A 25015-nucleotide genomic window follows, 5' to 3' on the forward strand; every position below is an offset into this window, starting at 1 on the left:
ACACATTGATACATCATAAGTTTCACACTTTTTACACCTTATCAATTAAAAAACTTTACAACTTCAGTCGGGATTCTCATAACACTTGTCTGAATTTTAGACTAGTGTTATTAGAGTCACGGCTAAAGTAGTATTATTTATTTTTTTCTTACAACATAAAGAAGACTTTTACTGGCTTACAATAAGCTCCGTGCACAAAAACACCAGCGCCAACTTGTGGCTGAATGGTGAGTCGGTGTGGTTACGAGAACACATGGAGTAGCATGGTTGCCTAAAGTTAATAATTTTTTTCATTAATATCAAGATCATTTCTAATAGCTTGATAATCTTAATTAGAATTCCTAACTTCTTAACTTAACGATGATATTTTTTTCAGCATGAGATTTTCCTTGAATAAAATATAAAAGAGACACATGTTCCTTTGTTACTCGTACATGTGAGGTATGTTGCCTATGTTAGTACCACTAAGTTTGCTCTATTTCTTTCATAAACTTTACTGCCACATGCAATGTTTCATACATGTACGAGCAACAAAGAAACATATGTCTCTCTTACAACTTATCAAAGCAAAATTTCATGCTGAAAAAAATATCGTCGTTAAGTTAAGGAGTTAAAGATTCTATTTGAGATTAGGAAGGATGTTGATATTAATGAAAAAAATTATTAACTTTCTCGTAACCACGCGGACTCACCATTCAGCCACAAGTTGGCACTGTGGGTTCTTGTGCACGGATCCTTCAGCATTTTTTTGTTACCCAGATCAATTAGAAGACCACGCATAAAACTGTGTATTTAAAACCGAATTTTCTTGCAATGTAACATTTAATTATTTATTATCTATTTTTAAGTTTTCAATCCTAGTCGTTTTTAATTACAGTTGTGCATCTTGGTTTAATTATTCCCTGTATTAAATTTATCTAACTTCAGTAACAGGTGGTCGATCAGAAAAATTCTCTCTCGTCCGTGGACGGTCAGCAGGATGGTCTGAACACCATCTTCTGATATCAGCCTGATGACCTCGCAACACTGAACTAAATTCACTCTCCAACCTTAATAGTTACTTTAGATTGCCTGATGGAAGAGAACAGGTAAATATTGATATGTGCAAGGGGTTTTTATACTTTTGCATTTAAAGAGGACACGTCAGGTCAGGGGTCCGAACAACCAATCAGAGCTGAACTTTATTACTCTCGATTGAAACGAGCACGATAGTAGTGCAATAATTACAAAGCATTTACATTATATTGTTTGAACTTTGAATTTCTTAGATTTTACATCAGGTATCGAAATTGTGTACAAAATTTGTATACGCAGTAATGAATGCTAAAATTGTTGATTGTTCACATTATTGGTTACTAGTGCAAATTGATGTTTTTTTAATTACTTTTTTTTATATTTTACAGCAGTTTTTAAGAAATGTACCTACTAGGCTCTGCAATGCTATGTTACTATGCATATATATGCTATCGTCATTGGCATAGTAAGAAATCGCCTTAGATTATAATTGTGACATCAATAACTTACACAGCTAAAGAGGATCTTATTTCACATGTCTTCCAAACCATCGCACTACAATTGGAGTATGCTCATGAGAAAGTAGATCCTCCGAGATGCGAGCCAAGTAAGTAAGGACCGAGTCTTCAATTCATGAGCATACATTACCAAGCCCCCGAGCTACCAGAACCACAGCCCAAACCACCGCTTTACCGTAGCCGTTTTAAAAAAATTGATCTTATAAGATGAGCGCTTTTGAAGATTGTTTAGAGGTTGCACGCGTAGTTAAAGTTTTGCGACGGTACCTCTCTTCAGAAGAAGTAAGTTACAAGTCACTCGATTGCAGAAGCTGGTATGAAAGTTGCTGAGTATTGACTTTTTATAATTTTAGAATGGAGCTAGGTGTTCTGAAGTAATAAATATTGGATATATGACTTCGTCATATACGAAGTTGTCACACGTGCCCTTATAGCTGATAGTCAATTATTAGACAGAAAACGGTTGAACCAACGTCAACTGAAAAACATTTTGTTTTGTTTAATCATAAAAATAACAAAATTAATCAAGAAATAGGACATTAAAAAATATTTTTTTACATGAAATAGTACAATTAACAAGGTTATGCTTTTTTATTTCTTGAGTTTTTGCTGTTGTTAATCTTTCGTGCTAAAATTTTTTTTTTTCCTTTTTGTAGAGGGTTTTGCTACCGTGATAAGGGTAAAATGATATACAAGTTAAATAATAGTAATAATTTTTGCTGATTTAGGTAAGGTTGGACTGCGATGTTCACGCTTTACTGTATCGTGATCGATGTAGTAAGGTGACTCAGTAGTTTTAAATACTTAGCATTCCACGAGATATTCCAATCGCATTGATGTTTTAATGCGAGATGACCGCGGAATCCATCACGCTTTATTTAACTGAAGTGAGAGTAGGTACTGGAGTATTGTTATCATGTTTTTATTATATCGTAGTCATTGCTGCACAAATTGTGATTCAATACCAAAACAGTCTATTCCGTTTCAAAGGTCCAAAAAAATGCTTTTTTTAAAACTAATATACACTGGTGTCATTACATATTAGAGATCTTTGTCACAATTGTATACTCTTAAGAGGCAGATTAAAAGAAAACGAAAAATTTTTTTTTTTCGTTGTTTTGGAAAAAGTTATCTCGTAATATAAAATCAAGTTAATTGTAACAATTATCAATTAATTGATATAATTTAATTTCGCACCAAATTATTTAATAAATAGGTCAATCGATATCAAAATTGGAAGTTAGTTACAAACTGTACTATAACATTAAGAAAGAAGTTAGTTTATAATAGAGGTCGACTATAGCTGAGTAAATATGGTATTCGGCTAGTCTGCAGAAGCTTGCTGGTTCAATTTTTCAGGAAATGGTTTCTTGTTTTTTTCAAGGATAAGGTGTGAAATAAAGAATAGGTATTGGAAAGTTTTCTTGTTTTGCATATGCGCTTTGGTGGTGTTGTGTAGCGTATTAGGGCCCGTGGGATACAATGAAAAATTCACTTTCGTTACACATTGTCTTAAGGTCACTAATCTAAATTTGTCGGTTTTAGAAATTCAAAATTCTAATTCAACATATTTCTCTCTTATATACATTAAATGGTCGGACTTTTCTTCTATGATTGAGTAGCAGTAGGTTTGTGCGCGGGCACGCAGGGGGTGGAGCCTTACTAATATATAAATATAACCTTTAGAACGATTTGAGGTAAATAAGACATGTGTTAGTATTTTTGTGATTGATTAGTTATAAATTGTTATGAACAGATGCAACTCTGTTTTTTTAGGCAGAGGACATGGACGTTTTGTCTTGGTCTATTCTAGTGCTACTGTCGACGATTTCTTCGGCTCTTATCATTTTATTTTAACGTTAAGTTTTTTAAACATATATTTAAATTTATCTTACAGAACATAAAATTCATAAGAATGATGCTCATAAATTAGAATTATTTAAAAGAAAAGTAGTTGACGTTTCTAGATTATCAAAAATGATCAAAATATTTCAATCACAGAAATAATAATAATTTTTTAATTAAGATTTTCTTATTAATGTCACTTGATTAGAAAATTTGATAGTTACTTTTAATTTTCTCATGTTGCTTGATTGAAAAAAAAAATCTTTATTTTACTTGATGTAATAAGGGATCAGCGACATGCTTAGGAGAAGTTAAAAGGGAGAAAAATTAAGTATCTAGTGGTTGTATCGGTTCACAAAATGATGTGAAGAGAAAAATTTTATTATTACTACAAGAAAAGATGGTACTTACAATAGCATAGTTTTTCTTTAGTTTAAAGGCTCAGAGATATGTGTCTTGGAATGAGGGCAATCAAGAAGGGTCAATTTCCTTTGTTCTACACGAATAACTACTATTATAATAAAATCTTGGAGTGAATAGTTATTATTGTATATACTACCTGTATAAAGGTATACTATTATGTTCTTTGTATCTTAATTCTACTTGAGTGAATTTACACTTGATATAATTATTATCGAGCTCATTTTTTGAAAATTTTGTGAATGCTCTTCCTTGTTCTATTGATGAAATTATTTTTTAATTGTTCAAGACTAATTTAGTATGTTAGTATATTTCTTTAAAGTATAAAATCATGCCTGATATGACAAGCTAACACTTGACCAACAAAATGTATTTTTATTTACCAAGCGAATTTTTTTAACTATAAACATTAATATAGAACTGGAAAAATAAAACCAGTTACTTGTGTTCATGTGGAACTTACACTGAATCTTTTTTTTTCTGTATAAACATAACAGAATCTCTGTGTTAAACATATGTTTTTTGTCACATTAGGGTTACTTAAAAACCTTTATTTTAGTTTACCCAGCACTTGATGTATCCGATGAAGATGATTACATATCTCAATTCAGAGGAAAAAAAAAAAATGATGAAGCATGGAATCCTAAAGCCCAGCTGGGTTCACTGTTTCCTAAAATAAATCGGCCAACACGAATCACCGCAAAAAAAACTACTGTTGACAAATGTTTAAAAGCAGCTGCAAAAAAACTCACCAAAAATTATGTAAGTCTTTAGTAAAACGATTTGATGTGTTATAATTTTAATATGCACGTTTTTCATACTGTGAATAACTCTTTTGTCTTGCTCTTAAGGAGGCTCAACACACCTATCGAAGTAATTGTGAAATAGATGAAATTTAAGTCTACAGTCAATTAGTATGTTTTTCACCTTTGTGCAAAATTTCAGCAAATGTTGCTCCAGAAAATTTTTAGTAAAACGTGTTACAAGTGAGCGTCTTATATATAGTCTCTTATGGAGACGGCACTTTTTTTACCGGAAATCTCATCATAATTCTCTCAAATCACTTTCTCCATGAACAAAAAACTAGAGACATGTAGTTTAACTATCACTCTTTCAATTAATTATAAGAAATATATAGGTTGCTGCGGATTTTATTGAGATATTTCTTTCTGAAGTACACTAATACACACGATTACAAAAATGTTGTTAGAATGTCGTCCGCAAAAATATATATGACTATGGTCATGACTATACCTACATATGTTGTTGACTATATATGGTGTGTTGAGCCTCCTTAATTTCATGATTTTTTCAAACCTGTACGATACTTTGAGATCTAGCAAGTTAGTGTCACTTTCAAAACTTGTGCAGGGTGGCACTTTTCTTGTTTAGTCACTGATAAGAGTTATGATACTCACTGAAAAGTACTTAGATACCAATAGAATTTGGTGTTTATTTATTTCCAAATTTTATAAGGGCTAACGTTACAGACTTTTTAAAAAAATTAAGAAACAGGTAGGTCTTATGTATTTCTTGCCTTTACTATCATAAATGTAGGTTTTAAATTTGTTCTGAAATTTGGACAAACATCTTTAAAAAAAAAGAAATACAAAAATTTACCATTTGTTTTAGTAAAACTTTCTTAGGCTCTTTCTTACTTCAATCCAATTTATGATGCGATTGTAATATTTTTTTAGCACTGCACTGATTCAGGAATATAATGTAGTATTATTTCATCAAGTTAAATTTCAGTTAAGTTTGTTGTAAAATCATTAAAGCTTCAGTGTAACATTTTACACGTCAGTTTTTGAATGACTTTTTCAATTGCAATTCAGTGTATTAACTCCACCAATTAGTAAATGTTGATCGCAGTAAGGCATTGTTAAACTTTTTTTAAATTTTTTTATTCAGTAAGCATCGTACATTTGAAGATCAATTAATCTATACGTATGTACACTTATACGTAATCAATAAAAATCACTTTCGGTACGTTTGTCACTCGCTGCTACACGGCCGAAAAATTCTTGCAGAACTAGCCACATGTTAAAAAATTTAACTCACTTAACTATCTTTTTTTCGAATACTGAGTCTGAAAATAATTATTATGTTTTGATAAATAAGATAAAAATTATTGAAGAAAAAAAAGAAGTGCATAAATATAACAGTACTTCACGTTTATTCGTAATGTTTCTTTATCTTAGGTCTGGTCCTTTTTTTCTTTTATCGTGTGTTAGGCCATAATTCCTTTTTTTTTGTTTTTGTACAATTATGTAAATTCCTTAATACAATTTTATCCCTGGCGTCATCCTGAGCTAAAGCTCTGTTACAAGCACTAATGATGGTTGACACTGTAACTTTGTACAAAACGCTCTCCACTGGGACACTCTTGCACTTAAGGGATCTTATTACAGGTATTAATGACATGAGAAAGTCTACAAGATGTGCAGACCTGTGGTAAGTACTGTTGCGCATAATCGATTATTCACTGAATCAGTATTTGTGAAGTTGGGCTCATGGTCTCTGGAGGTAAAGTCAAAGAGAACGTTGACCTTTTCTAGGTAGTTTTTTACAAGTATTTGTTTTTACTAAATTTAATGTTTTCCTTTATTCGGATGAGTTTCGTATTTGTATCTACAGTGAGTTTCTGGTTTGCTTACAAATCCAATGCACTGGATTCCATTTCTTTTTTTACATTAACTTTTATGTTAGCATTTTTGTTAAGGTTAAGTTAGTAACTACACAATTGCACTGCGTTTACTACAACTTTAATTATAAATTTTAAAAATTAAATTTAAATACCATTAGCCATTCAGACTCCTTTTAAATCCTTAGCACTAATAAATTGTTGCTTATGAATTAACATCTATTTCTCTCTTATTTTCTCTCTCTTTCTCTCTCTCTCTCTCTCTCTCTCTGTCTCTCTCTCTCTTTTAGTCTGTTTGTGTCTCTGACTTCAGCTTTTTGAAGGAATATATACTGTTTCATTGCACAATCAGTCTCATCTGAATTCCTTCCTCTTTAAAGTGGTAGAGGGGGAACCAAGTGACATTGCTATATTTTTCTCTAGCTCTTGGAGGTGAAAATAAAAATCTTTACTTGTTGTGTGAGCTACCTTTTTCGCTCATTCTACTCCCCTTTTTAAACAGTTTGACATCAAGCATTCTTTTTTGCAGCTATACACAAGGTCATATTATGAACCTATACAGGAGATAACACTACTAGCTCAAACAGGAGTGCATACATTTACAATGGACGTCATGCTGTTTAAGTTAAGCTGTAATTGGAAACCCTCACTACTGCATTCATATGCATGACATATTGAGCAATAGATAAAAGCTTTTGTAAAAGTATTAAAAGTAAGTAGTATATTTCTTCACAAAAGTTATATACTTGAAAGGACATATAATTTTGACTTGTTTAGCCATGAAATACGACTGGTAAAAAAAAAAAATGCAATAAAATTGAACTCCATGCTTTGTAGAAAAAAAAGTCTTCTGTGGCAGTTACTATAAATTATAGAAATCCAGTACTGACCAACTGATAATAAGCTAGAGCGGAGAACTTCAAATTTTTCAATGCCAATAAATATCATAAATGTAAGAAGGAATTCAAAAGTGTTGTTCAGTTTAAATCTGTGTGTAAGTTATGGCAAGCAGAGCCTTTATGTGTTTTAGAATGTGTCGTAGAATTTTCCGTGTACTTTGAAAAAATCCGATAAAATATGAATTGTTACTGCTGTCCTCTCCTCAAAAATATGTTACATTTATACTTTTATACTTTTATTCTTTTTGTTGTAATTTTGCATCAACAATTTTTTAGCATAACAGTGCTCCTCATAGTACAAACGGTCTAAGAAATCAACGCTTTCCGACGGTAAATTTATCAATAAATATAGCTATTTCAATAAAACCATAGTACAAGATCAAGACATTGCCAGAAAAGTACCGTGAAATCATAACTGTGAAAATTGAGAGATGTTGCGAGGTAAGCCAGGTGAATGTTTCATACTTTTTTTTCTGATTTTCTCGTAAGTTAAGTTGCTGATATTATATTTTTACGAATTTAATAGACTCTTTGTAAAAAAATATACAAGAACTTTTCAAAATTTTTGAGGTTAATCAAAGATTTCCGAAGAAATAGTCGATTTTTTGACCACTGTCCGTAACAGTAGGTGTTGAATTGGTGAATTTTTAGTATCAATTTGCGAAAAAATAAAGTCATTGGCCCCAGTACTTTCTTATCGCGAATGAATTTGGCATACTTTATTTACATAATTAAAGAATTTCAGAGGTTTTGATCGAGCCGATAAAAATCGCCCAAGCCACCTGAACGTTTGACTCATAATAGCTGTAAGTATATTAATAATATTGACTAAAAGAGGCTCCATCGCCTACTGATGTAGTCAATTCAGTAATGATGTAATGTCACTAGACGGTATATTTTGTTGTGTGCGCTAAGGTAACTGCAGACCAAAATAGTACTGTGGTTATTTTATCAATTTTTTCATCGCTAACTCCTTTTAAGTCATAAAGATCTTCTAGATCATTATGACTAAAATATCTTAAAGATGATAATATCAGCTTCATGGTACGTGTATTATTTTTGCGTGTACAGTTCATTTTAATAATTTAATTGATCGTCAAAAGTTTGCTTCAGCGAAAAGCTGCGAGCTCGAACAGTGCTTACTTTGAATTTATTTATTTTGGAATTTTGATTGCAAATCTACATAAATAAGGAGACCATTTGATTTAGCACGTTCTAGACTTAAAAAACATATTTTTCAAAGTTCTTATACATTCTGTGATGGAGCCTCCTTAAAGACATATTATTTTATAACGTTATGGAAGATAGTTTTCCTGCTTACATCAAAAAGGTGACATTAAATGTTCGAGAAACTTCAGGAGTCCCATAATAATTTGCTATACGAAAAACTGTTGTTACCAAAAAAACAGGTTCTATATGTTAGTACAAATACTTCCGATACTTCTTACAAGAAAAAGATGTACTAGTGTGGGGACTCGACCCTGATGCGCAACCGTCGGTAAAAGAGTAGGATCTTTAGCCTTCCTCCGCTTCTCTTTCCCCCGCGTCTCTGCTCCTCGCGCGAGGAGAGAAGTCTCGACCGTCATTACGAGCACACATTTTGTAGCTTCCTTGAGAAGCCCTTTCTTACAAGTGAATATTCAACCTTTTCTTGATAATGTTAACAAGCGTTTAATTACTTCACCTTATTCCTCAACTCCTGGACACGGCAGCCATGGGACTGCCACCTCAATCCGATTCATAGGCCACATACATATATCCCATATTGGTGACCCGACTGTCTCAAGGAAGAAGAAAGGTATTATTATACTTCTTGGAAGATGTAAGCAGCAAGTTTGTGCAGTGGCAGCAGCAAGTTTGTGCTGTGGCAGCCATTATTGTTGCCTATCGAGAGCCAGCCTTCCTGGGGCTCACGCTGACACCTCGTCGATGATTCTCATGAAATACATCGTCTCGGCCTCTCGACGCCAAAATCACCGAGCCATTGGAGCCCTTCCGGACGCTTCCAGTACAGTGCTCTTGACCGTGCAGCATTCTTGCGTGTTTACGCCGGCCAACGGCATTGCCCAGCAACAGCCCATCATCGATGCAGCTCATCATACCCGTTCTAGCTTGCAGTGTCCCTCAGCTCATCGTCTTGCCGCAGCTCCTGCAGGTACTCATGCGTGACCTTGCGAAGTGCGATTTCGCCGAATATTTACAATTATATTTAAGGCAATTCAATAGTGTTTGCATGCCTTGTTCTTTTTGCGTACCGGCTTGATTACTTGTATATACATATATACTTTTTCTCGCGTTGTTTACAATTACAGCCTTTGCGCGGGCCTATGTGAACTTGCGTATTATATGTCGTGTCTCAACGCGCGCGCGCTTGCACAACTCGCAGCATTTTTTTGGAATTACTTCGTATTTCACCTAAAGCCGTGCTTGCTGTTGTTTATTTGTAACTCGTTCAACACGATTTTAACATGAGGCTCCGCGTATTTTCAGACTTTTAACGTTATTATTTTTCTTTTTAATTGAAATACTCCATTTTTTTAAACTCTTGCAGTCCTACACTCTCGTCGTGCATTTTGAATTAAAAATTTTTTTTTCATTTGTTTACTTTGCTTGTTCTATTGAAATTTTTAATCATATCCGCTGACGAACTACAAGCGTCGCTCAAGCGAGCAATGGACAAAATCGCAGAGCTCGAACTACAGGTGCAGGGTAGATCTAACAATTCAAACGCAAGAGGTGACGACAGCGAAAATTCGACACCTCAGGTAGTGGCTGCTGCGCGAGCACCCAGAATAGCGAACTTTATGCGTTCCCACCCTCAGGCGTGGTTTGCTCAAGCCGAAATTACGCTTAGAAATTCCGGTATCACGGCCTCCGCGACCAAAGCAGATTACATTGCCGAAAAATTAGATGCGGATTCTATGATGTCCATTCTTGATTTATTAAATTTGCATCCGAGGCCTCCAGATCTTTACGAGCAAATTAAAAAACGTATAATTTCTACTTTTGGGGGCTCGTTTGAACAGCGTCTCCGTCAGCTTTTGCGCAATCAGGTTTCGCTAGAAGGCAAACCGTCCATGATTTTGAGCAGAATGCGTGCCTTGGAGATAGGTTGTGGGGAGGAGGTCCTCAGGATCGTGTTCCTGGAGCAACTTTCTGCCGGTTGTCGTGCAGCCCTTTCGATTCATAATATCACATCCCTGACAGCTTTAGCAGAGGCAGCAGACAGGTACTGTGACTCCCTCGCCTCCGAACACCCGAATATCTCCGCTGTCAGACCTAATGCCCAAGCCACGACCCGACCCTATAGCCCGGTAGGAAACCTTTCGATTTCGTCCATGGATGATCGATCCTTTCAGCTTTTTGAAAAATTATCAAACAATGTTGATACCTTAAAAAAAGTGTCTATCTCCTTATGGGTAAAAATTGGATCGGCCCCTCCCGCGGCCGCTCAAAGTCGCGTAATCGTAACGACCACTCTCGCCGCAATGATGACAAGGCTACCCAGTCTGAGTCTAACCCTGGCCCCAATTCTGATGATCTTTGCTACATCCATCGTAAGTATGGAGCTAGGGCTTTTCGCTGTAAGGGTAACTGCTCTTGGCCTAAGGCACAGGAAAACTAGGCTCTCCTCCTCGCGTGGAAGCTGCGAGCGAGGTTTCCTCTGGAACAAGACGCTTCCATATCCGCGACATCTCGTCTGGTCTTCTTTTTCTTGTCAACACAGGAGCAGAAATCTCCTTGCTGCCCAATACCAATCTCTCAGCTAGACTTACTGACTTTAAATTGTTTGCAGCCAATGATTCCGTAATCTACTCTTACGGAGAGGTAGACCTGGCGCTTAATCTGCGCTTGAAACGCCGTTTCCCCTGGAAATTCCATCGTGTCGACGTTCCTAGCCCTATTTTGGGGGCAGACTTCCTGCACTTTTATGGTCTTATCGTTAACGTTTCGCGCCGCAGGCTCATTGACCCTCACTCGAACTTCTACTCAATTGGCTGTCTCAGAGAAGCTGCCTCGCCCATAGTCAGTCTCTTTTCCTCTAGCTCTCGAATTTCTCGAATTCTTGCTGACTTCCCTGAAGTGACAGATAAAAAACCTGCTCAGTTTATTACGGCTCAAGACGTTCTTCATCATATAGAAACTTACGGTCCACCGGTCACCGAACGCACGCGTCGTCTTGATCCCGAAAAATACCAAATAGCCAAAGAATAATTCGAGCAGCTTGTCAGAAATGGTACTTGCCGATACTCCAAGAGCTCCTGGTCCAGCCCAATTCACATGGTGTGTAAGAAGGATGGCTCTTGGAGAATCTGCGGGGACTATCGCCGTCTCAACTCTCGCACGGTTCCTGATAAGTTCCCCATACCCTACCTTCACGATTATTCTATTCTCTTAGAGGGTAAAGAAGTTTTTTCAAAACTTGAGCTGTACAGAGCCTATTACCAGATCCCTATCGCACCTATGGACATCATTAGGACTGCAGTCACGACCCCGTTTGGTTTGTTTAAGTATGTTTTCATGCCTTTTGGCCTCCGCAACGCGTCGCAGTCCTTTCAAAGATATATTAATCAGGCTTTGGGTGATCTGAACTTTATTTTTATTTATCTTGATGATATTTTAGTTTTCTCTTCCTCTCCTGAGGAACACGATTCTCATCTCAAGACGGTTTTTGAACGTCTCCAAAAACTCGGCCTCCGCCTCAATCTAGCCAAATGCGAATTTCACAAATCGGAAATTATTTTTCTTGGCCACCTCATCGATCAGGAATCCTCAAGGCCATGCAAAGAGAAAATTCAGGCCATTGCCGATTTCCCCAGACCCAAGACGGTCCTCGAGTTCCGAAGGTTTTTGGGCCTTGTAAATTTTTATCGGCGCAGCCTTCTCAATGCTGCATCTGTTCAGGCTCCTCTCTATGCATTCACGCACGACTTAAAAAAAAACGATCACCGGCTAATTGATTAGGTGGAAGAATCCATCAAGGCTTTCGATGACACTAAAAATAGTCTTATTAACGCTTGTCATCTCATGCATTCCTCTTCCACTGCTCCTACGCGTCTTGTAACCGATGCCTCAGACTTTGCCATAGGTGCAGCCCTCGAGCAGTTGACTGATGGAACTTGGCACCCTTTAGCGTTCTTCTCGCAAAAATTCTCTCCGGCTCAGTGCAAATATAGCGCTTATGACAAGGAACTCACTGCTATTTACACATCCATAAAGAACTTTAAATATTTTCTTGAGGGTAGGTGCTTCAAAATCGTCACTGACCAGAAACCCCTGATTTGTGCTTTAGCGCAAAAGGCTTATAAAGCCTCTCCTCGTCAGTGCCGACAGCTGTGCTTTATCTCTCAATATTCCACAGAGATCGAACATTTACCTGGCACAGATAATGTCGCAGCAGACGCTCTCTCTCGCGTCGACATGATTCGCCTACCTACTGATATCGAAATGCCCGAACTTGTTCAGCATCAGCAGCACGACGTCGAGTTAAAGTCACTCCTCGAGTCTTCAGACTGTTCATTAAAACTCAAAAGCATCGAACTAGGTCACGAGCATCTTCGTCTCTTCTGCGACCTCACTGGCAAAATTCTTCGTCCCTACGTTCCAAAAGCTTTACGCAAACAAATTTTTGATCTTTTTCATAGTTCTTCTCACCCTGGCGCTAAAGTTACAGATCAACTGATTCGTCAAAGATACGTTTGGCCCAACATGCACCGAGATATAAAATCTTGGTGTCATGGCTGTCTCGATTGCCAACAATCTAAGGTTTCTCGTCATGTTAAAAACGAGCCCAGTCAATTTATAGCTCCGGACGACAGATTTCGTCATGTCCACATGGACATCGTTGGTCCTCTCAAGACCTGTGAGAGTTTCTCGTACCTTTTAACCATCATAGACCGTTTCTCTCGTTGGGTGGAGGCCGTCCCTCTCAAGGATATTCAAGCCTCCACGGTCCTTTGTGCCTTCCAAGAGACTTGGGTTGCTCGCTTTGGTGCCACGATTTCTGACCACTGATCAGGGATCTCAATTTGAATCCACCATATTTAATGCCTACCTTTCCTTCATAGGCTGCCAGCGCAAAAAAACCGTTGCCTACCATCCGGCTGCCAACGGGCTCATAGAACGCTGGCATCGCAGTTTCAAGGCCGCACTCATGTGTCACAATGATCCTAATTGGGTTCAACTTCTCCTCACAGTTCTGCTTGGCCTCTGCACCGCAGTACGGACTGACACAGGAGCCTGCCCTGCCGAGTTCTTATACGGTACAATCTTACGCCAGCTTGGTGAATTCTTTATCCCTGACAATTTTTTTGCAAATCCTCAAATTTTTATTGACGACTACAGGGAACACATGAGAACACTTAAACCAGTGCCCGTTGAACACCGTCACAAGGCTTGCCCATTCTTTTTTAAGGATCTTCGCACTTGCTCACATGTATTTCGTCGTAACCTAGCTGCCAAATCACTTGAACGTCCTCACTCGGGCCCTTACAAAATCATCGAGCGAATTTCTGACCTCGACTATAAAATAGATATAAACGGTACACACAAAGTTGTCTCAACAGAACAACTCAAACCAGCTCACTTTGTTCCGAAGGACCTTGAGGCACCCACTGTGGATCTCACCACACCCTGCATTCTGCCTCCAAGGCCCATTTCTGTACTTAAAACCTATCCGTGCAATAAAAAATGCAACAAAAAAGTTCATATCAGCACATCCATTATTAGTTCTAAGTAAATTTGTTTTCTGGTCTCTTCGTTACCTGGTTGCTAATATTAAGGAAAATTAATTAATATAGTCTCAGCTTATTTAACGCCAACTGTGATTTTATATTTACTCAGTTATACCATTACTGTAAAATTGCGTTACATTTAATGTTTAATCACACCAAAGTGCCTTGCGTTGGCCGATTTGTAACTCAGAGACTGCGAATTTATAGTTTTTAATATCTCTGTTATTGTCAAGTCAATCTTAATTTTGAAAACAGTCTGTAAAACTTCTTTTAAATATCTTCTTAACTTGCGCTAGCAACGTTTATGTTTTACGTCTAATTTATCATTAGTCAAATCTACATAGACTTTGAGTAGTGTCTAAATACATTTTGTAATTATATTTAACATCATTTGAATCTTACAACTTTATGATGGCCTACACCTGCGCAGCCACAGCGTAATTACACACACTCTGTAAATTATCATTTTTTATGTGTAGAGACTCTGTTCCATTAAAACAAATTGTTTCCAATGTTAATTGTAACTAAGTCAAAACAATACAAATTGTGTTGTACTGCAATTTAAACAGTAATGTTCTTGTCAAGTTGCGTTCAAACATTTTTTTTTTTTTTTGTCCATACTTTTTTTTCCAGCGACAGCGTTCAATTTCTGTATTCTTGTAACTTATATCAGTTTGTTATGGCCACAGCCTTTCACTTTCTTTTTACTTGTTCTGTCTCGGGGGGGAGTAGTGTGGGGACCCAACCCTGCTGCGCAACCGTCGGTAAAAGAGTAGGCTCTTTAGCCTTCCTCCGCTTCTCTTTCCCCCGCGTCTCTGCTCGTCTGCAGGCCACTGTGCGAGGAGAGAAGTCTCGACCGTCATTGCGAGCACACATTTTGTAGTTTCCTTGAGAAGCCCTTTCTTACTAGTGAATATTAAACCTTTTCTTGTTAATGTTAACAAGCGTTTAATTACTTCAATTTCTTCCTCAACTCCTGGACACGGCAGCCATGGGACTGCCACCTCAAGCCGATTCATAGGCCACATACATATATCCCATACTAGTACCGGTATATTTGTAGTGGTAGTACACTTTAAACCACCTTACTGAGTGTAATTATTCCTTATGCTTAGTACGTAGACATCGGATGCGTAGTACGGATTTTTTCTGTACCAGTACAGAAACTTAATTGGCCAGTGGAGAATGTTTGTCGCTGTACCTACTTGTAACGGATATTCACCAACATGTACGGATACATATGCATGCACATAATGTATGTACATTAATTCGCATACATGCGTGTGAGTAAGTGTGTATTTATTGTAATGTTAATACGTGCGTATTTCAAATATATACACCGTTTATTTTGAAGATACAAGTCCATAAACCTAACGCACTACTTATTTTTAATGTAAATAAGGAAATCAATATCATGAGGCAAAAATATTAGTTTCTAAATAGTTTTAATATTAAAATTAAAAAACCGCTATGACATGTTTAGAAAATCAACGTTAACGTGTGCACCGATCAATTAAAATTAGCTTTATCAACGAATAACTTACAAAAATAAGAAATAAACAACATCTTACGAGTATCAACATTTCACATAAAAAAAAAAATGAAATTTATCCATCCTGTCGGCAGTGATTTGCCAAAAATTTTAGGGGTTAGAATTTCAGCATCCACCACAACATATTATAAAATGTATAGATATAAGTACAACTAGATAAAATGTAGTGATTAGTGCCGTAAGCCCTTGTAGTCACTTTTGTGTTGTATAACTGTTTTTCACTTGAAAGTAATAATTATTGAGCCAAACATTTCAGGCAACATGTAAACAAAATGATACAGTGATAATTTTATGCATGCATGTAGATATTTATATCTCTCCACGATATCAGCGCTCGCACTATGCGCGGTACAGTAGAAAGCCTTGCGCAGTATACAAAGAATAGACTATCCATGGTACAGGAAAATCCTGTACCGACGCTATTGAAAAACTTGTTCTAGTATAGTTATAAAACCGACTTGTCACAGGTTTTTCGGTGATGCAGAAAAGTATGTAAAAATATGAAACTGGTAACCTGTACGTTGTCTTTCTATGCTCATCACTTGTGGTATCGCTGATTATGGTAACAACAATTTTTCAGGTACTTTTTCTGACCACATTTAAGCTCTAGCGTCAAAGCAAATAAAGATAATTACTACATTAAACAGTAAGCCTGTACGTGTGATCTATGTACGTATAAGACTAAAGTAATCTATAGCTCATGTAAAAGAATTACACAAGTTCATCAAGCTTTAAAATTTTTGCAGTCAACGTGGCTCTAAGAGAAACTTCATGTTATTAGTAATAATCAACAAAAAAAGCTAAAAATAAGTCTTAATAATTGCTTATTTAACAAGATATTATACAATTTTTCGAAAAAGTAAGAGAATAAAAAAAATAAAATCGATGTTAAACTTTCAGATTATTTGCACAAGTAAAAAGAGTAACTTCCTCGGAACTTCTACTTATCGTTTTTTGATAACTTAAACATCGTTTAGGGTTTACATCAACAATAAAACACCACTTGGTTTTTCTTTGAGCAAACATTTTTATTTGTATACTGGTCAATATTTCGTATCATCATTGAGACCTTTTCAAGACTGTAAAAACATTGACATGTATATATATATATATATATATATATATATATATATATATATATATTTATATATATCTTCCTATATTATATAGTCGTAAGAGTTAGAGCGAGGTTTTGCTCCCCCCCGCTCCACCCTGCTCCCCCCAGCTCCCCCCCCAATAAGGTAGTTGTTCTTCCATTTTCTTGCATTTTTCGAGTAATCCTACTTTTTTAATGCCCCCCCGCTCCCCCTGCTCCCCCTCAGCTCCCCCCCATTTTTCCCATATATATTGTAAATATATTAGTAAAGCCTTGTATATTAACTGTTACAAGTGGTCTAATTTTCACAAATAATTTTATTTGACCATAACAACAAATTTTGTTACAATTATCTTACTTACGATGTTTATTTTAATTACATACTCTAAAATGTCTTTTTAGGTGCTCTGCTTTTAGGGGTAAACGCACCATCTACCGTGCACCCGTGAATTCACTTTATTTTGTTACCATGATTGTAAGACAGTTTGATACTAAATATTGACTCAGTAAATTTTAAATTGTTATTTAGGATCTCAAGAGAGCACAAAAATTTTTTTGAGGTGTTATAGCTTGTTAAAATGATTTTATAATAAAAATAAAAAATTAAGTTAATCCTACACAACCTTTTCCACAATTTTGACAAATATTTTTTTGAACGTTTTTTTCATGACTTTTCAAATGTCTCTGTGAGTGATGATTTCTTTTTAAACTTTTTTCGCATTTAATACTCTTCAAAATTTTTTCAATGTTTTGGCATTTCTTTGTGTGACGCAAATAGTTTTTCTTGTTTAATATTATAATGCTACACTGATCACATACAAAAAATTTTTTTTTGTGAATTTTTTCGTGCGATGATAGACACTCTTGATTTGAAAATTTTGAGTAACATTTATCACACTGATAAAATTTTTCATCCATAATGATGTATCTGAAAACATGTAACAAAAAACGGATTGTTTATGATTACATAAATTTGGGTACTAGACGGTACTGAAATTTGCTTTTTTGATGAAAGATAAAATTTGCAAGAGAGTATAAAAATAGTAATGAACTATAGAATAGTTTTTTTGTTACTCTAAAATTTCATTCTAAACAATATTTTTAATTTCAAATTTGTTTTCTGATTCAATTGGGATGGAAATTTTTTTTTGGTTTCAACATCTAGACAGTGCAACATATAATTGCCCATTAGAAAATAATGGTTTTCTAAAGTACAACCTTAAGGCATCAAAACTTTGACCTTAAGATTTATTGATAGCCATAGGAAGAGTTAAGATAAATGGAAATCGTTTTCTGTACAATATAAATGGTAGTGAAGAATTGTTTGTATTGAGTGTTATACTTAGACTAAAGACTTTATTTCCTTTTTTTTACCTGAGATTATTCCAGCTTCGATGTTGTATTTAAATAATTTTGTAATTCATAATCTTGTACCATTGCAAAGTCCTTCAGATATGTTTAAGTTTCGTATTAACATAACAATAGCGTTGATTTTTGAATCTTATTCGTGTAAAAAGACTTTCTTTACTACTATTTAAATTTTCTGCAGAGAAATTAGTATAAATATTACCGTCTAATTTATCTACTCCTTTGTGATTTACTTTATCAATACTATAGTACGTTACTAATATTTCTACCATATTATTTTAAATTTTTTTGTTCAAAAAATGAGTGTATTTATCGTGAGATGTTAATATAGCTTTACTTATAAAAGAATCATCATCATTATTAAAAATTTAAGAACATATATCATTTGTTTTCAATGTCTGAGGAATTATAAAAGTTTTAATTTTGCCTTCTCCTATATCTAGTAGCAATGGAGAAAATTTTTTATTAATTGAACGTATATTATTTTTTAAATAAAAAATATTAAATAAAGGCCAAAAATTGGAAAATTTTATTGTTTCTTCAACAATAGTAATTTAGCTTCCGTTTCTTACTACTGGGAGAATTTCACGGAAGTCTCCACCTAAAATTATTATTTTACGTCCAAAAGGTTCATTACTACTAGATAAATCTTTCAAAGTCCTATCAACGATTTCTAACGCTTTTTTCGGTACCATAGAAGCTTAATCCCAAATAATTATTTTTACATTACGTAATTTTTGTTTATCTGGCTCAAACTGGAAGAATGCACTTTCTATAGTGCTTAATTCCAAAGAAAGTCTGAAAAATCAGTAAGTGGTCATTCCCTTTGGAAGCAGAATAGAAGCAATACATGTCCAAGCCATTGTAAGGATTTTTTTTAAATTTATGTGAAATAATAAATTCATCTTTTGTATAGAAAAGTTTTTCCAGATCCACCAGGACCATCGATGAAAAAAATTTTTTTTTTTTATTTTATTATTTCTTGAAAAATTCTACATTGATCATTAATGATTGAGTTGTAAAAACATTTCATGGAATTTATGTTTACAAAATATTCTTTCATCATTGTCAGTATCAATATTTTTTTTCATCGTTTCTGTTGGTTCTGGTAAACTGAAATCTTTACAAGACATATTTTCAGAATTAAAAATTTCGTTTGAATGTAAAAGAGCTTTATTTTGATTATCTCCACAATTTTTAATGAAAAATTTTTTGTATTTGTTCCAAATAATATTACCAAAAAAATTTTCAGACATAATAAACCATGCGAAAAATTTTCGTCGTTGAAAAGGCAGCATAACGTTACATGCTTCTTCAAAAATTATATTGTTTTGAAAATCGTGTTCTACTAATCCCATAGAAATAGCTGTTATTAGTGAGGGAAAAACAAAAAGTGATTGTTAAAAATTCATGTAATTAATTATGATCAATATACATTTATTACATATATAAATTTTAAGTAACAATTAACATAATTTGGGTATTTTTCCATACTTCGTAAATCTAATTTGCAATTACGGGGGTTGGTGTGCAGAGCGCGCAGGGGGCATATATAGTTATAAGAGCTTAGAAATATCTATTGACACATACAGCAAAGACAGCTTATTTAAAAAAGGGAGCCACTAGAAGAAATAATAAAGCTCACCAACAAAAATTCAAGGGCACATCTCTCTGTCTATATAAACTTTTTTACCACTTTTATTTGAAATTAGCAGCTTGTTGTTCATATTTCTTTAAAAACATACCATTAATCATACCCCAGCGTAAAAAATTTATTCCCGAGTATTTTCGAAAAATGCCATAGTCTTCCGAATTCTGTTAAATACACTTCAATATATTATTTTCATACTAACAATTAATTTTATCATTTTTTAAGGCCTTAAAAAATATTAATACAAACCTTATTTCGAAAAAATTACACTTATAATACAATGAAAGGGGGGGTTGGCGCGCGGAGCGCGCAGGGGGCAGAGCCCCACTAGTATATATATATATATATATATATATATATATATATATATATATATATATATATATATATAAAAGCTTATTGTATATAAAATATGAAATGAAACAAGGGTAATGTTACAATACGTGTAGTACCTCTCACTTTTTCACGCAAAAACCTCACGCACTATAGACCAATAGTTTTATTTTATACACAAAGCATCTTTTAAATAAAGGAGAGAACTTTTTCGATTATAAACTGTAGGTAGACTTCCTACACTGACGGACAAATAGGTAATGAGATTACAAGGTATGCGGTCTTCATCCACATGTATACATTAGCGGTTTAGTTTGCTGTGTATCTAGCTATTAGTGGAACTGTGTATAAATATGTGAGCGTGGATATAGTTACAAGAAGTATATAAGTACAGATTAATACGTTTTTGTTAGTTTCGACTTAAAGTAGTATTATTTGGTTTTTTATTTTGAAACTGAGATTTGGTGTATTTGTATGTATTAGATAATTTATCTAAATCGTTTTTTCTCTTGATGTTATGGTTAAAGTAAAGAATGCTTAGCATTTCTATGATTTTTTTTTCTAATTGGTTTTGTCCAGTACCTATTATTTTCATATTTTTGTTGTTTATGTTAATATTAAAGTCGAAACTATGATTATATTCTCTCGCATTTAGAAAAAAGACGGACTTTTTAGATTTATTTTTATAGTCTTAAAGTAAAGTCTTGAAGTAGGTCTGTGCCAAACACAATTTTTATGGCTATGAGATTTTTTATAAAAACAGTACGGTACGACAGTTCAAACTACAGTAAATCGAAGTTTGAAAAACAAAACGTGTCTGTTATTGACTGTTATAGACTGCATATATTTCTCATAATAATAAAGGTGCCGAATCAAGTTTTGGGGTCTAAATTGCTCCATCACGTCTGAAATCTCACCTGACCTCAAAAAACATCAAAAATGATTTTTCAAATCAGTAACTGCAGGCTCTCAATCCAAATTAATACAAAGTAACATACTAAAAAAGTTTCAAAATTTACAATGATACTTTGTCTAGTACTAATATCCCTAAGGCAGTTTTCTACGTATCTTTGAATTTAAAATGAGAATTTTGTCTTATTAATTGCTCTTTATCATTATAATTTTAACCAATCTTCAAAAACACCGAAAATAATTACGTAAATATCAAATTCTAGGCTCTTAAAGCAAAAAATGCACTACAACGATTTTAAAATAAAAATCACCATTTTCCTTGTTAAAAATACCCTACTTTATGTGTATGTCCAAGTAACATGTGTAACTTTGTAAAAAAAATTTCAACTTCAAGAAACAAAACAATCCTTACTGTAAAGAAAAATATCAGAATATCTATTGGTTATTGGTAACTGAATTGTCATAAGATTAGTTAATTTATTTAATAGTTTAAATGGGAATAGTAAAAAAAAAAAATTGAACATAAAACGGCGTTTCATAGGCTTATGCCTTTAGCAGAAAGATGGACTCTGACAGGCTTTTTTTACATTTATTGGAATAGCTATAATAGTACTTACTTTACGATACATGAATCATAATCTATATGAGATATATTTATTAAGATATAATGAATTTTTAACAATGTGAAAAAAAGCCTAATTACTCAATGGAAAAAACAAATGCTTGTTAGCAGTTTTTGAATAAAGTTGGTCACTGCTGTAATTTTTTACATATTTTTATGTTTCAAATAAAAATTCAGCTTTAGAATTCTATAAAGTGATCATATTAAACTTGTCTTGAAACGAAAAATTACAACTTATTAACAAGATAGTTAACAAAGATGGAAGTAAATAGAAAAATAGTTTTGAGAAATGTTTTAAAAATTAATATGTTTACATGTTTTGTACAATATTGACACATAAAATCGGTCTGTTTTGCTTAAACAATGAGTTTTTTTTTTTAAATGATCTTTTAATAAATTTTCTTTTGTATTTTATAGTTGTATCTCTCTTCATGGTCCAACAATGGCCAGCTTATATTTTTTTGTCGTTAAAACCTTGATATCTCTTTTCAAATTTTTTCAGATACTGATGAAACCTTTCATTTGCTCTTTTCTAAAACTAATCAACTTTTCTAAAAAGTTTTCTAAATGACAGTCCAAAAAATGTTTTTAACTCATGAGACAACCTCATCCAGGAAATCTGTCGGTCAGCTTTTAAAAAATAACTTTGTACTACTCGTTATTTTATGTTCAAAATGTTCATCGTCTGATAAAGCTCTGACTTGCTGACTATAAAAAACTCCTTAACTGATTTTGGCTTCCAAAAATTTATGAAATTCAAAAAATATGTACTTGAAAGCTTCACTACTTTTTTTTTTATTACTTTTACGAACTGTTTGATAAGTCGTAGTTATGTATGCAAAGGTGATAAGGACTTTTTTAATGGGTATTAAAGAAGATTTTGAAACATTTTTTAAATCTGGTGTCATACTTTCTCTGGGTGGCCATTTTTTCTTGACACAGTTTTTTTTAAGCTGTCTTAAGGGTATCCGCCTATTGGATCTGTACCTACAGTAGAGTAGCCCACTTGCATTTGTGTGGAGTTAATAAGAAAGTTCATTAAAATAGTCGGTAATGGCTTCTTCGTGAGCTTTGCTCGCTATCTCGCGTTATTAAAAATAACCATATCTCATGGAGGACTGACAGTAGAGTAGCCGACCGCATATGTGTTGAATAAATAAAAATAATACTTACGAGCGGCGTTGGCTCAGTGGTAAGCATGCTTGCTACTAATACAACGCTGTTCTAGGGGTCGTGTGTTCGATTCCCGGTGAGTGCAGATTTTTTTTCAAAAACTGTTTTCACCGGGAAAAGTTCCTATGTAACCCCGGCTGTTTTGGGGCGGGTTTTTCCGTGGAATTTTCCTTCAGAGTAATTCCAGGATTTTTTCCTTGCTCCACAGGTCTTCGGGCCTGGGTGAATGCGAAACAGTGTTAGGGCCTAATAGGTAGAGATTAGCGGGCCCGATGCCAGGCAGGGATCGCCAGCCTTACCGGCGAGGAGTGGCCCCTGAAACATGGGGATTCTCTGGGGATGCTAATTAGCCTGAATCCAATGCTTCGGACCCAGGCTACACAGGGGCGAGTTGAACCGATGCACTTCCCCCCAGTGCAGAGAGTGTCAGCTTAACTGACAAGGTGTGTTACACCGGAGATACTTCCACAGTGCCCATGGTATGATTTGTATGGTATCAGTTAAAGAGAAGATTTGGGGTAAATGGGTGTGGCAGTACACCCCCACACATAGGTGGTGAGTGGGTGGCCCCGGTGACTGGGCCAATAAGCTGTCGCGGTAACCCGATATATAAAAAAAAAAAAAATAAATAAACAAAAATAAAAATAATACTTCATAAATATGGTTATTTTCCAAATTATTAATATAGGATTTTTTTCATATTTCTACTGTAACGAGTACTTCAAGAAACCTCATATTTGCTAGTATATATCAGTGCCCTCCGGTGAATTTGGAAATTCAAAGTGATCAGTGATCCGTTGGGGGCGAAATGTAAGAAAATAAATAAATACAAGTAAAGTGTATTTAAATTTTCCTGCGTTGATTTATGACAGCACGACAGCACGACAGGTGACGAGTAAGTCAACCAAACTTACGAATTCTCGCGTACCTGCACCTGATGAGGCTGACGCATATTGTCAGCGAAACGTTGCGCATCAATAAATCAACGCAGGAAAATTTAAATACACTTTACTTGTATTTATTTCTTTTCTTACATTTCGCCCCTAACGGATCACTGATCACTTTGAATTTCCAAACCTCATATTTGTAAGCCCAAATTACAATAAGTATTAATATCAAAGGTTCGACATTTTATTTTTAGTTAGCGATATTAAATTATTACCAAAAATTAGGTAAGATACACACTTACATTATACTACATGATTCCATATTAATATTTCGTTGCCAAGAAACATTAAAAAAAAATATATGAAATATTAAAGAAATTAAAAAGCATTAACTAAAGTGGGAAAATTTTCAATTGTATTAAAAACCATACGCTAAAGCTGATACTGTGCTAGTAATATAATGTTCAATTTTACAAAGTATTTTTTTTTATGAATAAGAGAGTTGTGCACATGATTAATAGTACTTTGAAAGAAGAAGGGCATAACATATGTCATATTTAGTACCAGCACTATCAAACAAATACCTACTGTTTTAAGGTTATGTTACATTTCTCCATTCCTAAAGGTCCCTTCATATATACCGTTGGCAGCGGATGGATTGGGTGTACTAGGCCTTAACTAAAGGTCCAAAACACAATTGTAAAGTTTAATTGTATGTTGTAGGGTGGGCTCAAGTCCCAGTAAATAAGAGCTACAGCTCGTTGTGCTGACAAAACAAATTGATTTAATATTTTTATAAATTCTGTCTATCAGATAATCAATTCCTAGAAACTTTGACAGTAAATAACGTGATTGCCTGTTTATTAACAGTTCAAACAAATTTTGTTCTTGGCTGTCTCATTATTAGTAAATAACTTTATTCTCTATGGCTCTGAATAATTTAATACTTTTGAAGTAAAACTTCTTTAGGCGTGCCTCATATGAGGAGTTAACTCGTGCATCGAGCGAGCGAGCGAGCGAACGTTGCAGTGCACATATGTATATATATATATATATTACCTGTACGTATACCAGCGCTGACTGTGTTGCAGGCAGGGGATCTGTTTGTTTGTCTCCCTCCGTCTCGCATGCGCACCATAGTGCGCCGCAATTACTCTATCTATATATATGATATAGCTTTTCTCTATCTCGATACATAAAGTAGACAGTCCACCGATCCGAAAAATCACCAGCACAAGCGAACGGAATAATAGTCGAGCGGTCATCCATCCGACTACCAGCCGCGGCCAACTCTGCTTCACTTTCCAGATCGACGAGACTGCAACTCTACCGCTGCGCCACCGTAGG

General features: G+C 34.7%; 1 protein-coding gene across 1 annotated transcript in view; it reads left to right on the plus strand.

The window, feature by feature from the left end:
* Positions 1 to 25015, plus strand: part of LOC106640118 (histone lysine demethylase PHF8) — a 348393-nt gene that overhangs the window by 255500 nt on the left and 67878 nt on the right. The window contains exon 9 of the mRNA XM_089595795.1: positions 4357 to 4559. Within this exon, the coding sequence (XP_089451921.1) occupies positions 4357 to 4559 (203 nt within the window). The remainder of the gene's footprint in view (positions 1 to 4356; positions 4560 to 25015) is intronic.

The sequence above is a fragment of the Copidosoma floridanum genome, unplaced genomic scaffold (assembly GCF_036245765.1).
Source record: "Copidosoma floridanum isolate Cflo_tuat_1 unplaced genomic scaffold, Cflo_Japanese_pri ptg000004l, whole genome shotgun sequence".
In the NCBI taxonomy this organism is placed as follows: Eukaryota; Metazoa; Arthropoda; class Insecta; order Hymenoptera; family Encyrtidae; genus Copidosoma; species Copidosoma floridanum.